The sequence below is a fragment of the Strongylocentrotus purpuratus genome, unplaced genomic scaffold, assembly GCF_000002235.5.
Source record: "Strongylocentrotus purpuratus isolate Spur 01 unplaced genomic scaffold, Spur_5.0 spur5_scaffold_8, whole genome shotgun sequence".
NCBI classification, from domain to species: Eukaryota; Metazoa; Echinodermata; class Echinoidea; order Camarodonta; family Strongylocentrotidae; genus Strongylocentrotus; species Strongylocentrotus purpuratus.
The window spans coordinates 15,149,168-15,164,124 of NW_022145614.1; the positions used below are offsets into that span (position 1 = coordinate 15,149,168).

At 37.2% G+C, this 14,957-nt stretch overlaps 1 protein-coding gene across 1 annotated transcript in view; it reads right to left on the reverse strand.

Annotated features, from left to right (window-relative positions):
• LOC100894008 (GATOR complex protein WDR59) overlaps positions 1-14,957 on the reverse strand; it is a 46,091-nt gene that overhangs the window by 14,497 nt on the left and 16,637 nt on the right. Inside the window, exons 5-15 of the mRNA XM_030975659.1 lie at positions 10,401-10,481; positions 10,039-10,076; positions 9,556-9,644; positions 8,815-8,931; positions 7,853-7,930; positions 7,052-7,208; positions 5,617-5,699; positions 4,411-4,815; positions 3,769-3,930; positions 2,246-2,341; positions 599-734 (exon numbers count right to left, since the gene is read on the reverse strand). Coding sequence (XP_030831519.1) covers positions 599-734; positions 2,246-2,341; positions 3,769-3,930; positions 4,411-4,815; positions 5,617-5,699; positions 7,052-7,208; positions 7,853-7,930; positions 8,815-8,931; positions 9,556-9,644; positions 10,039-10,076; positions 10,401-10,481 — 1,442 coding nt within the window. The remainder of the gene's footprint in view (positions 1-598; positions 735-2,245; positions 2,342-3,768; positions 3,931-4,410; positions 4,816-5,616; positions 5,700-7,051; positions 7,209-7,852; positions 7,931-8,814; positions 8,932-9,555; positions 9,645-10,038; positions 10,077-10,400; positions 10,482-14,957) is intronic.

The following is a 14,957-nucleotide window of genomic DNA, read 5'->3' on the forward strand; positions in this document are numbered from 1 at the left end:
ACTATAACAATTGCCAAAGCTCTTTTGAAGCGTGTAGGTACATTATATCATAATGTGATACGTACTGTACTAGAATGGAGAAATTACCGGGTAGAAATAAAGATCAAGGCACAAAAAGACACATCAAAATATTTCTCATTGATGTTAATGACTTATAAGTTTCTTATTTGACAGTTCTGAATATTAACCCTAATCGAGGTAGTATATATGCATTTACCATCTCCATATCCTAACAATATGGTTCTACCTCTATGTGGGAAAAAAAAAATCATAATACAGTGAAACCTGTCTATAAAGACCACCGAAGGGGACAAGAAAAGTGGTCTTTATAGGCAGGTGGTGGTCTTTATGTACGGGTTCATTTAGTACATGTTTCAATGAGAAACTAATTTCAAGGGAAACAAAAAAAGGGGTCTTTGTAGACAGGTTGTCTTTCTATACAGGTGGTCACTAAAGCAGGTTTGACTGTATAGGCATTTACCATCTCCATATCTAAACATTACGGTTCTATTTCTATGTGGCAAAATTATAATATTATGCACTTTGTATTCCGGACGCCTCTTTGCGTGCCACTACATTTTTGCTGTACAAACATTACCTGTGCTACAGAATCTAGCCCCTGAGGTTCGAGGGAAGGGTATGTTCTTATCCGAAGCAGTTCCGTAGCTTGAAGTGACCTGACCCCCAGATGACCCCTTGGTAGATGACCCATTCATTGCACTTGGAGAGTTCAGCTGAAAAGAAAATGAATCAGGAAAGCTTAAACCTAGACTAAAGTAACTGCAATTATAACGGGGTGTTGTGGCGTGCGCCTGTAATCCAGCTAAAAATGGAAGTTACAAACTGAATCAGCCGAGGAAGAAGGTTCGAAACTGAGTCACGTCTTTCGGATGGTGACGTTTAAAGGTTGGTCCCCAGACGTAAATAATCATATATGATTGATACACGTCTGTAAAAACCCAATTACACATATACTCATATAATCATGGAGCTTTACAGTCGGTAAAATCTCTTGATGATGAGAAAATCTAGGCTTCCTTTCATGAAACAATTATCTTTTTACAATGTTTAATCACAACATTTAAAGTTAATGTGCATCATTCAACTTGAATTTATAACCATCCTTAAATGTCTTCCTATAACCTGGGGGTGTTTCATAAAGCTGTGTGTAAAGTTACCAATGACTCTACAATTGATTTGAATATGAATAGCCAAATGGGATGCCCAAAGTTTTTCCTGACATTTTAACAAAGAGTGACTGTATTTCCCATAATCTCAATTAAATGGTAGCCAAAAATACACTTTGCATTAAAATATTTTGTTAATAATGATAAGGTAAATCTACATCTGCATATTTCAACTTTAGCTTTTGCGATTAAAAGGATTTGAGAATCCTATTTAGCTCTTCATATTCAAGTTATTTGTAAAGTCATGCATAACTTTACGCACAGCTTTATGACACACCCCCCAAGTTACATATGTACGTATGTCTAGGTTTTGAATGAAATGGAAGAGCATTAGTACATCAGACAAAACTGCGAAATGCAACAATGATAGGAAAATACCCAACACAGGCAATGAATAACAAATGATTGTATGTCACAATAATTGACAGAAGAAAGTATGAAGTTGTAAAGCAGTGCCTAATTTTAGTAGACTTATCTTGCCTGGAGTGAGCCAGTAGACCTACAGTTAACATCTAAACTATTTATACCCTTTGTAAACGTGATTCTTTTTTTGTTTGTGATTTCATAACTCAAGAATGTAAGGTGGACTGGTGGCATTGATGTCTTTATTCAATACTTTTAGATGTAGGATTTAATATGTCACATTCTCAAAGAACATAAATTGGGACAATCAATTTGTCAAAATACTTAAAAAATTACAAAACTTGGTAAGGGTATGAATAATTTAGTTTTTAACTATATATATGCAATGTATCTATAAGTATTTAATGCCCTTCTGGCTCTGAGCTGACAATATTCCGAGGGTTCAGTGACACAAAGACGTGACTCCGTATTTTGTCAAAATGAGTATCTGATATCAAAATTTTCAGAAAAATGTTGGCTTTCCAGGAAATACAAAGTCTTAACTCCACCCAACACCCCATTGAAGTCAATGGCTAGTGAAACATAGACTTAACTCCGAGTGCTCAGTGACACATAAAGCACTTTTTCTAAAAATGGCCAAAATGGACTTGTGTCTTTGTGTCACTGACCCCTCGATTCGTTCAATTCTTTCTCACCTGCAATCCCTCCAGGATGGTGATGAGTTGATTAAAGCAGGTTGATATACAGAACCTCTCTAACTCCACTTGCTGCATACAGGAATGGTTTAATACCTTCAGAAAATAAAAATGAAATACATTTGATTTCCTGGAAGGTGGTTTGAATTTAAATGCTTGAATAATTAACTATTCATCCCTCTTCCTCAGGGGATCGATGGTGCATGAAAAATCCAAAGATTAGTATGGACATTTGAAGGATACAGACTCAGTCATCACAGAGACTGCCCTATTCTGCATTATGAATTGTGTTAATGTTGAATTGTGTTAATGTTGAATGCTCCCTGAATCCGATGACCATGGTAATAATATGTGCTGGGCCTAGAAACAAAGTATTATGCGCATAAAATGTGAGCTATTATTATTATTGTTAATGTAGGATACTGACTGGACAGCAATTGTTGTTAGAGCATGTATCGTATGCCGGGCACATCAACTCTCCCGTGTGGCTATATTAAATCTTCATGAAGTTTATGGACAAACTATAACAAATAAAATTGATCTGATTTACCTACACATCATTATTCTTTTCTTGGCCTGGAGCTTCCTAACGAATAAATATAACATTTTTTGCACTGTAGTCAAATAAACGACCTTTCAATCAATTAATAAAACAACAAAACCAAAAACAAACAAACAAAATTCTAGTAACTCTAGTAATTTGAGTCTGGTCCAATTGTCCAGGATTGTGGGGAGGGGGGGGGGGGGGGGTGGCATGAAAGTCAGCTTAGAGTTCACTTTGAATGGCGGGGAACAAATTGCCATAACCTTAGTGATGCCCATGTAAAGTGGTACAATATTACCCCAGCTCAAGCTAGGCTAACGATTTTGGTGCTCACAGCATTCCAGGAGTTCCTGTCTATTGGTACCCTTCCAACACCTGGGTGAAGAGTGGCAAATTTAGATAAATGTCTCGTCAAAGGATACTAGTGCTATGCTGGGGCTTGAACCCACAGCCTTTGCATCTCCAGTCAATTTTTTTTAACCCACTCGACTACGAAACCTCTACTGATATACCTGACTTCTTAAAAGGGATTGGGTATCTTTGTCTCAGATTCTGAAACAATATCCTGGATTTAGCCCATGCTGCAATGATAATTATAAACCTTTAGGTCAGTCAGGAACCCCATGATTTTTACAAGCCGATCGCCTGTCTGTTTATCAAGATATTTATGATTGGAATCAAAATTGTATTTTTTGTTTTCCTAACGGTTTTTATAACACTTTCAGTCTATTGGGGGAAAATGAGTATGGTAAAACCGGTCACACAAAGATTTTTGATTTTTTAAATTTTTTTTTAACCCTAACTTCATGATCATTTTGAAGCACAATTTTTGTTAGGGCTTCAATATTTCACCATATCACAGACATTGATAATACGTACAGTAGGGCTATGCATCTCAGGTTTAGCATTGTTAAATGATGCCTTTGATAGCACAAAGGTAATATAAACAATGAATCAACCAAGCAATAAAATACTCTACCTCTAGTACTTTCATCCTTGTCTGGTTATCCAGAGTCGTAGGGGATATAATGGCCAGCTTGGGGCTCACTTTGACCGGGTACTGAGGGGGGAAGGTCATCTTCATCCGAATGGTGTGACGATTACTGGATGCAGATATCTGGCAACTTCGGCTCCCAAGGTCCTAGGTAAAGAGAGAAATTGACCAAAAAGACTTTGGTGATGGCCATCCTGAGCCCAAACAACAACAAACGTATTCACGAATTAGTGTGATGATGACTGGATGCGGATCTCTGGTAACTTCGGCTCCCGAGATCCTAGATAAAGAGAGGAATTAATAACAAATCTTTGGTTATGGCCATCTGGAGCCCCAACAACAACAAACATATTCACGAATCAGTGTGATGATGACTGGATGCAGATCTCTGGTAACTTCGGCTCCCGAGATCCTAGGTAAAGAGAGAAATTGACAAAAAATCTTTGGTGGTGGCCATTCGGAGCCCCAACAACAAACAACGTATTCACAAATATTCTAAAAAAGGATAAACAATTCACGAATATTCTAAAAAAGGATGAACAATTTTGATCAAAGGGAGGATCCTTGGCCAACAGAATCCACAAGATTTGATAAACCATTTTATACAAAGGAAAAACGAGATAGAGCTGAGAAAGTGCGGTGAAGAAAGGGGAAGGAGACAGAGAAAAAGTAGAGATAAAGGGAGGGGGTAGCCGAGTAAGTGGGGATCAAAGAAAGAAAACAAAGAGAGGGGAAAGAGAAGAAGGAAGTCAGATGACTTACAGGTTCAATGGTAGTCTGTGGGGTGATGCGTGCCAGGGACTTGAACTCCTGCTCCAGAGATGTGATGGATTCATCCAGATCACTGAGCGACCGGTTCTGGTCTCCGACCCCTCCTCCGCCCATGAGGTCGTTGCTCCCCCCCATGAGCTGCCTGGCGGGCGAGGCCGAGGATGCCATGCTCAAGGAGGAACCAGACTTTGGAGGAGAGGCAAGGATTTCTATCTCGCTGGAGCCACTCAGGTTCAGGTCCTGGACTTCAACACCGCACAGCTGCAGGGCGAGAAATTAATGTGACTCAGTGATACCAGTTAGAATTGATCAGAGGGCCTGAAAATCACCTAGAATGAGCTATTTTGTACACAAAAAAGCCTAAACTATGGTCTTGAAATAACTCGCCAGGGCCTGAATTCAGGCTATTGCCTGAAGACTGGCATCCCTGGTACTATTCAACATTCATAACACTGAGTTTTAAAGCCTGTCTGTACTAGTTTGGCTAGGAGGGATTAGACCATCCAGCAAGGTCACTGACAGGTGGCTATCTCATCAACTCAGCTGTTAATTATCATAAGAAAAAGAGGATCATGGGGGACCAATGGTAACCAATTAGGCATTGTTTGCTATATAGAGGGCGCAAGTAGCTATAAGTACAACACTGAGTTTTAAAGAGAAAGTTGCATTTGGATTTTGATAAGTGTGAAAAACTATTGTGAGCTCTCAAGTTCTTGTTATGCCTCATGAAAGAATGTCGTTGTAGAAATTGACTAAGAAGGGAAATCCTTTCCAAGTGCTTTCATACAGTCGGTCCATTTCACATAGGACAAGAAATATTTTACAATTTTGCCCCAATTTTTGGTGTCACAAACTACATGAAGTACCCTATTTCTGTGTGAAGTGCTCTTCATAGATTGTGATTTTCAGTAAATTTGGTACAATTTTGAAGATTCCAAAACCTCACAATCCAAAACTGTTCTTAATCACTACGAAATAAACCATTCAGTATTACTTCAAGGCTGTTTCTTTCACAATGAAATTGCATAAAACATAAAATTGCAAATGAGTATTCCTTCTCACCCTCTGTAAGTAAGGCTCCACTCTCCATATTCTCAGGGTGTAGTCCCTTGCCCAGGTAACCATGTGATAATCAAAAGATGAAACTGTGGAGACGAACAAACGAATAAGTGTCTTGGAAGTACTTTTTACGATACAATCATATATCTTACTCTGCATCCTAACCCTCCCTCAACATACATCAAATATATGTTACTTACTTTCTTGTTCAGCATGATTAGAAATATGTCTAACTATTATAGCTCGGTAGGATCAAGCTCAATAGTGAATACATTTTGCACCATGCATTCACAAAATTTCATTCTTCATATTGGTTCATTGATGCTTTGGACAATTTGCAGTTCTCTCTCAAACAAGGTTTAAATGAAAAATACGTCAAAAAAATAAGAATAGTAACACATCAATTATTTATTGTAAAAATTACAACAATATACATCTTTCATCCTTGTTAAAGGTAATACAAAGTTTGGGGAAATTTCTAAAATTTGGTGGATAGTGATTCTTTACCATTTTGATATATTTGGATGCCCCTATAGATGTATTATAAGCTTTAGAAAATTTACCATCTGAAACACATTTTGCTTTCGAGAAAAATCGGGTATAAAAATTTACCGGTACTCCCAGGAAATTTTGTTGAATTTCAAATAGCGCCAAAGGCCGTACAATGGTAGCTGCGACCATGAAAATCTCAGAATATGTAATTGTGATATATAATTTCCAAACAGGAATAGCTAATTGGTTGATTTTAGTAAAGACAAATTGTTTTATAGCTTAATTAATATATTGACCTTGAGAGGGAGCTTTACAACATAAAGCGTTTATTATTTATAATTTCATAACTTTAGACTCGATATCAACCTCGACAACGATCACTGAATATTGTAGGATCGCATATGCTTCCAATATGTTCATTTGAACCAAATTCATGAACCCATACCAAAACTTTGTGTTATTAGTACCTTTAATAAAATAAAAAAAATAAAAATACATTTTGGTTATATAAGAGATTTGTTTCCACTTGGTATTGGTCGATATTGCTATCATGTCGGTATGCATCTGCTGTAGTTATCTTTATCATTATACCGGTAGGTAATGCCGGTAGTAGGATTGTATGACTCGAGATGCGAAGGTCGAGGGTCCGAATACCGACACAGCACTAATATCCTTTGGCAAGATATTAACCTACACTTGTTACTCTCCACCCAGGGGTTAAAATGGGTACCCGGTAGGATGCGACCATCATTGTTGGTCAAATGGTTTTTGAGCGTCAAGTCACGCCTGGCTGGAATGCTCCCCAGGGAGTGGAGATTGTGCACACAGTGTGTACAGGCAAGCACTGAATCCAATGACCAGGGTAATAGTATATCTGTAAAGCGCTTAGAGCCGTCTGAGATGTATTAAGCGCTATATAAAAGCTGAATATTATTATTATTATTACCATCTTTAGGTCTCCATTGGAACTCCAGGATATCATCACTGTGACCGGTAAAGGAATGGATCGGAGCTGCAGGGTTAGATTGACTCCACATCAACAGGTTCTTTTCCCTCTGCCGTAGCTGTGGCATGGTGATGGTTACTAGACCATCACCGAATGGCTATAAAGATGGATAATGCAGAAAGTTATAAATCGAACCGTTGGGGCACTTTGGAGGGATAATTCCTATGGATGCAATACTTGTTAAACACTCATATGCATAATATTGACTCCTTAAAACTACATATTTGTGGATGCATAATGTATCTCTTATAGTTGATTAAGTATAGGCCTACACAAACTAAATAGGAAGGAGCCAGCAAACACTCCCAAGGTGTGAAGACACAAAAAATATAGAATACATAACTTGCAATGGGTCCACATGTATAAAGGCATGGTGCAAGATGTCTTTGGTAGCCAAAGTAGGGAACCTACCACTTTGTTTATCAAGTCTAGATATGCCACTGGTTGACAGACATACATATACAGCGAACAACTACATTATTTATATCCTTGCCAAGTTTTGTATTTGTTTAAGTATGTGAAAAATTGATTTGTCCCAATATTTGCTTCTTGAGAATGTGACATATTAAACCTTAAATCTAAAAGTATTCAACAAAGGCCCTGATTCAATCAGTCCACCTTTCATTCTTGAGTTATGATAAGCATCATTATTCAGAAACATCAAATTTACAAAGGGTATGAATAATTCAGTTGTTACTGTATATATTTCATAGAGAAGCTTGTAGAACACTCCCCACTCACCGTATATCTGACTTTCCACTGGGGAGCATCTGTTCTGATCTCAAGTACTGCTTTCTGCTCATTGTTTGTATCCCAAACCTAAAAGTTAAGGCAAAACAAATATTTAATACGATATTTAATTGAATCCAATTACGATGAAGAGATACTCATAAGATCAACACAAATGCAATAAATGTACAAAATTGATATCTAATTTCTTAGATAATAAATCTGAAAGGCCAAAGAACAGTAGAACCTGAAATTGTATCAGATCCAAGGCATCACGATGGAGAAAAACAACATAATGCTAAATAAATTGGCAATTGAATTATCAAATCAAATTAAAGTGTACTCCTAAAAATGCAACTAAACGTAGACCGTAGCCCATTTTTCAATAAATATTGATATTTGAGGATATTCAAAACAAACAGCGAAGACTGATTTTATTCAAATTGTAGTAGGGACCCTAAGAAGCCAATTTCAACAAAATGTGAAATAACATTATACAGTAGGCTTACATTTGCACCATGTGAGAGAGGGGGAGGATTGAGGAGTCCTGAAAAGGACTGTCGGTAATCTTTCTTTCTTGAGTGTGTGTGTAGTCCCGAAAAGGACTGTTGGTAATCTTTCTTTGAGCTTACAGTTCTAAAGAGAACTATAGCGCCCCCGTGTCTGCAACCCAGTGACTTAAGCCCATGCACGCCAGCTATTTCCCACTCCTGACGATGAATAGTCAACCTGTTTGAAACGTCAAGCCCCTCCTACTACCCATCCTCTCCAACCGGCACTATAGTTCTCTTTATAACTATAAGCTCGAAGAAAGGTTAACGACAGTCCTTTTCAGGAATCTTCAATCCTCCCCCTCTCTCACATGTTGCTAAAGTAAGCCTACTGTATATCTACATCACCATACAAGCCCATTCTTATAAGCAGCATCTAACATTGTAATTGTTTGAATAAAATAGTTTGAAGTTATTTCTCACCTTTGCTGAGCAATCTTGGCTCGCTGTGATAAGATGTGATTGGTTGTTAGGGTCCCAGTCTAATGAGTAGATCTTGGATACGTGAGCTGAGATGTACTTCACTGCCTGGTTCCCTTTCTGTGATATCAAGGAAGAACAAAAAACATGAGAAAGGATAACTTTAGAAGATTCATTGAAAGGGCCCCCCTCTGATAAGAAGATACCTGAGTCGAAATGTACTGCACTGCTCATGCCAAAGTTCATGTTTTATTTTCAAAGTTATTATCTATAATGTGGAAATTTAATAGTATTGATGAATTTTACTCCTGTGTATTTTGGAAAGGTGAAAAAACTGTGTTGCTCTCCATATGTAAATATGAGCAAACAAAACAAGACACACACATTTGAAGAAAAAAGTATGACAGAAAAACAATGTTTTAGATACATTCGACTAATATGTTTACAAGGAGAGTGGGAGATAGAAAGAGAGACAAACAGGCAGAGAGAGAGAGAGAGAGAGAATGCATTCAAGACAGTTGTAAAACTATGACTTATATCTGGAGCTCACAGTGCTTTCACCATTCCAAACTACAAAGGAGTAAAATTCAACAATACTATTAAATTTCCACATTTTAGATAATAATTTTGAAGAAGAAAAAAAACTTTGGCATGAGCAAGTCTTGAGGCAAACCCCATCTTAGCACCAGACAACAAATAGTTCTAAAATTCTTGTCCAAAAAATTTATTTTCTAATGGCTTTACCCTCTTATCCCATAGCCTGATGTCACCATCGTGGACGGTTGCTAGGCAATGCTCATCTTTCTTGTTCCATTTCACTTGTCCTGCTCCAGCTGGATAAGATAGATGAAATAATTTATGTTTTTACTAAGTATTGTTTGTTACTGCTTCTTTAATCTGTTTGAAAATTTCTTGTATGTAAGTCACTCAGTATGTAGGTAAATACATGTTTATGAAGTGCTAGAAGTAAATTGTCTTTCTTAAAGTTTTTCTTTCTCCTGGTAATTATTCAACTGTGTTTTGCCAAATACATTTGTCTGCAATATACAAATGCTTCAAATATAAAATTAGTGTTCACAGTACATATTGAAGATTAACCTATAGTTACTATATTATTGGCTAATTGAAATACATAACGAAGGATTAAAGTTTTAAATTAAAGAAAACTTGAAAAATAGAGAGAAATCATTAACTTAACAACTGAATGAAACATTTTCCCAGACTCACCAAAAGTAGAAAACGCTGAAGCAGGTTTTTTGCTTTCCCTGAGGGTAATAAAAGAATATATTCAAATATAAACATGAAACTTGAATGGAAGTAGTCAACAGACTACATCAAATGTATTCAAAGATAATGGGGAAAAGAGATTACACATTCATTGAACACAAAAAAGGATGGCATGACAAGAAGATAATCAAAACTTCTTATACTGACAAATCAGAATATTTGGCCTGACTAGAAAGAGTTTATATCAACTGGACGACTAGATAAGTGATTTTAACATTTATATTTGTACAACTTTTAGTTTCATTTGAACTTAAAGGGGACAAAAAGTAAACAAACTTGAAGCATATTGATTGGCTTCTTACCTTGTATCCCATATGTAGATATAGGTATCAACAGAGCTTGTTGCTAGGAGATTTGGATTAAACACAGACCAGTTCAAGTCACTAGATGACACAAAGGAAAGACGTAGAGAAGAAAAAAAGGAAAAAATGATGGTAGAAAATTTCAGGTATTTGAAATATATTCAAAAATGTAACAAAACAAAAATATATTGTTAAATACTACCCATTCATCAATCATCAATCATTAGTAAATTAATAAATCAGTTGGTCCATCAATTAATCAATCAATCAATCAATTAATTTCTATCAATCAATCCATAAACCAATGCATCAACCAATCAATTCTTCAATCAATCAATCTCAACCAATCAGTTGGTCAATCACTCAGTCAATCAATTCGTGTCTGTCAATCCATTTGACAACTAATACATATGTCAATCAATGAACCCTTCAATCAAGTAAGCAATTAATCAATTAATCAATAATAATCAATCAATCATAATCAATCTATCAATACCCATCAATCAATACATCAACCTATATGCATGTCATTCAACCAATCAATGCTTCAATCAGTCAATCAATTAATCTATTGACCAATCAGTCAGGCCATCAATCAACCAATCAATTAATCTATTGACCAATCAGTCAGGCCATCAATCAATCATAATCAATCTATCAATACCCATCAATCAATACATCAACCTATATGCATGTCATTCAACCAATCAACGATTCAATCATCCAATCAATTAATCTATTGACCAATCAGTCAGGCCATTAATCAATCATAATCAATGTATCAATACCCATCAATCAATCCATCAGCCTATATGTATGTCATTCAACCAATCAATGCTTCAATCAACCAATCAATTAATCTATTGACCAATCAGTCAGGCCATCAATCAATCATAATCAATGTATCAATACCCATCAATCAATACATCAACCTATATGCATGTCATTCAACCAATCAACGATTCAATCAACCAATCAATTAATCTATTGACCAATCAGTCAGGCCATCAATCAATCATAATCAATGTATCAATACCCATCAATCAATACATCAACCTATATGCATGTCATTCAACCAATCAATGCTTCAATCAACCAATCAATTAATCTATTGACCAATCAGTCAGAACATCAATCTACTAATCAATACCATCAAAAAATAAATCAATCAAACCTTCAGTTAATCAATAAAAAATAAAAAAATTCATTCATTATTCAATCAAAGCATTGTCCATGAATCAACCAATCACTCTACAATAATCACTTTACAGTCACTTTACAAGTTACCCATTTATTCATCCATTCCAATGCCTAACCAGCCTCTAAATCATTCTTCCATCTTTCAATTAGTCCATAAGACAAACTCTCAGTGACACACTTCATTGTGATAATATTCATAAATGTATTCATAGCGAATCTTCTACACAGCGATTTTGATTAGTTTTAAAACATTAATTATAGATTAATTATAGATTAACATTCTACATTGGCAAGTCAAATTACAAGTACATTTAGTTCACAAAAGTACATCATATTTGATTAATGTACCTAAAAAAAGGTAAAAATAGACTCATACTTTGAAATATTTGATGCACCAAAAAACATTTTTCAAATGAACTTACATAGGAGGGGCATGTAAATGAATTAAGAGTAAGACAAATATGATATTAATAATACGTACTGAGTAATAAAAATAATTCTGATTTCATAGAGACATATTTCAAAATGAAAATGTATTATGTTTCAATATTAGTGGTTACATGTCTAAGCAATCATGATGAACAAACATGGTTCCATCGATAAAAAGAGAAAGAAATCAAAAGCGAGTAAGCGAGCTATACTGCATATAAAATTCTTCCTATTCATGTTTCATTATATTGATTATTTTTCAGACCGACATTTTTAGCATAACATGAAGAAATCTAAAAATGTATGCAATACGAAGCTACATTTGAACATTCTAGTCTGAGAAGAAAAAAACTATGGAAAATACAAAAGAGGTTCTCTTTGATTGTCTAAATGGTTCATACATACAATATGGCTCGAATTCGCAAAGGAGGTTTGTCGACAAACCTCCTTTTGTTTCGTCAAACCTCCTTTTGTTTTTTTACAAAACAAGGTTTGTCAAAATGCGTCAAAACGCGTCGTATGACGCACATAAACCTCGGTTAGTCGACAAACCTCCTTTGTGAATTCGGGCCTATATGTCTGTTTGGAGCGAACAAAGTATCAACTTAAATGCATGATATTACAAAGAGTGAACATCCTTCAGGCTCCACACAGACACACACATATATGGACTCTTTATAGACCACCCATATACAGAATTGAAATGTTTAAATAATGGCTGTTTCAATCTTTCATACATTCACTTCCAAGCAGTTTAAGATGTAAAAGCTACAGTCTGAGCAGTTCAACATATTTTATTAATTCCTTAATTCTGTATCTCTATTCTTGTATCTATCCACTCCTTCCTTTTTACTCTTCTCCGAACTTTTTGGCAGTTTTGAGCTAAGAGGTAATAACCTGTGAAGGAGAAGTAACACTAACCACCACTCATAAAGCAAAAATACAAGTTGCTTTTACTGATAAAGCCTGAAAGTAACCAAGAAATATTAGATCCACATATATTCTGTATCATAAAAACAAGTCTGAAATATGGCATCCCTGATGAAGAGGTTCCTCTATGAACTAACACTGATTCTCCTTTTACCAGCTGACACCATCATAGAGCTGATGGTCCTCTGCCTACTGGCTATAGTAGGAGCATAAATGGTAGGTCTCTTAAATGAACGGGTATGTCTTGTTGGCAAAGATGGCAAGACAAGGCCCTCCAGATCATCACTCGGTGACTCTGGATTATCAGAGCTTTTGAAGTATGCATCAACACTTTTCTTTTCATCGTCTTGGGTCAGGCGGTAAGAAACAGAGGATTTGGGACGTGGAGAGAAGAAGGCATCGACCCGGAGTGATTGCTCGCTGGGAAGAGTCCTGCGGGGAGAGGAGGGGTGCTTGTTCCTTGCTCGACCAGATGAACTGCTGTAGGCGGAAGAGATGGAAGACATGCTGATTTGCTGGAGGGTTTCCTTTTGATGGCGAGGTGATCCATGAATGGAGGAGGTGGAGCTGACAATACTGTGAGATTTACCCCTGGACAATCTCATGTTACTTTGATTGACAGGGTCCATGTCTGCCCAGAATGGGATGTAGGCATCCTGCCGGCTAGGTGATCGCCCGCCATTCTCCAAGAGGATTTGTGGAGACAAGGATCCTATGTCTTGGATGGAGCTAGTAGATGTGGTCCATATGGAATTCCCTCCTGGTGATAAGAAGGGCTTTGACGACTCCCAACATGGAGCAGTCCTGGGTCTTGGTTTCGTTCCACCTCCTCTTGTAGGTGACAGTTGAATCCTGGGTGAACCTGTTACTACTGCTGTACCGCACCTAACTTTGACTTCCTTCTGCTTGTTAGAGTTGGGCAAAGACAGCTTGTCATCATCTTCCTCTTCTGAGTCTGACTCAATCCTGTCAAGAATCTCCTCAAAGATCTCATCTGCACTCCTCTTGTCAACCTCCCGCTTGCCTTCCCCAAGCATCGACACCCTCCCTAAACCCTGAGGAGATTTGGGGCGACGCTCCAGGAAATATCTCAGTAGAGCCATTCTCTTGCTGTACCGTCTACGGCTCTCCACTCTTTCTCCATACATGAAGCATGGTGCCGTCACCTCCTCGGAGATAAACTCCTGCCCTCCCAGGCTCCCGCTTGACAAGGAAATATGATCCAGGACCTCACTGACCCGGTGGATCTTCTGGTTCATAATGTGCTCTGCATTTTGTTTCTGGTGCATGTAGTAGCGTGTCTTGAGGTTAAGACGCCTCCCCTCTGTCAGGTTCAGTCTCTCAGCGACCTGATCCTTGGGTGTGTTGTACTTGCGAGGTTCTTGGGACATGCCATTATGCCCACGTTGCATTCTGATTGAGGTATACTGCATATAAGTGCAAGAACCGGCCTCGGTTCACTTAGAATAATCCATTTTTAGTAGACGGTTCCGCAGATTCTACTGAAATAATCAATTTCTTGCACTATTAGTCTTTTGATAAATTGTGTTATTCTGCAGATAATACACTTCCAACGACCATGAAGCAGCACAATGCAAGAATCACTGTCACAAAATGACTTATAAATTATCCCTCTCACAGTGTAAAAATAACTTGCAATAACAACACATCCTTGCCAGAAGAACAGCACTATTGTGTAGTCTCCATTTTCCTTGAGTGAAAAAACAATGCCTCTCCAGAATCGTCCTCCGAACACAAATTGACCACATATCAGATGAACCACCCCCTTGGACTTAAGTAAACTGTTTTGGTTTACGCTATCAGAACCCTTATCAAGTTTAAACACTGAGCGACACTTAATATCTGACTCTAATGACCATTAGCGCAGAGTTACAGATTTACATTGGAGAAGTATGACTCCTTCAATGGTCTTGTCCAGTTATATGACAAGTCAAGAGGTCAAAGATTACTTATCGTTTCTGATACTCCGACAAAGGT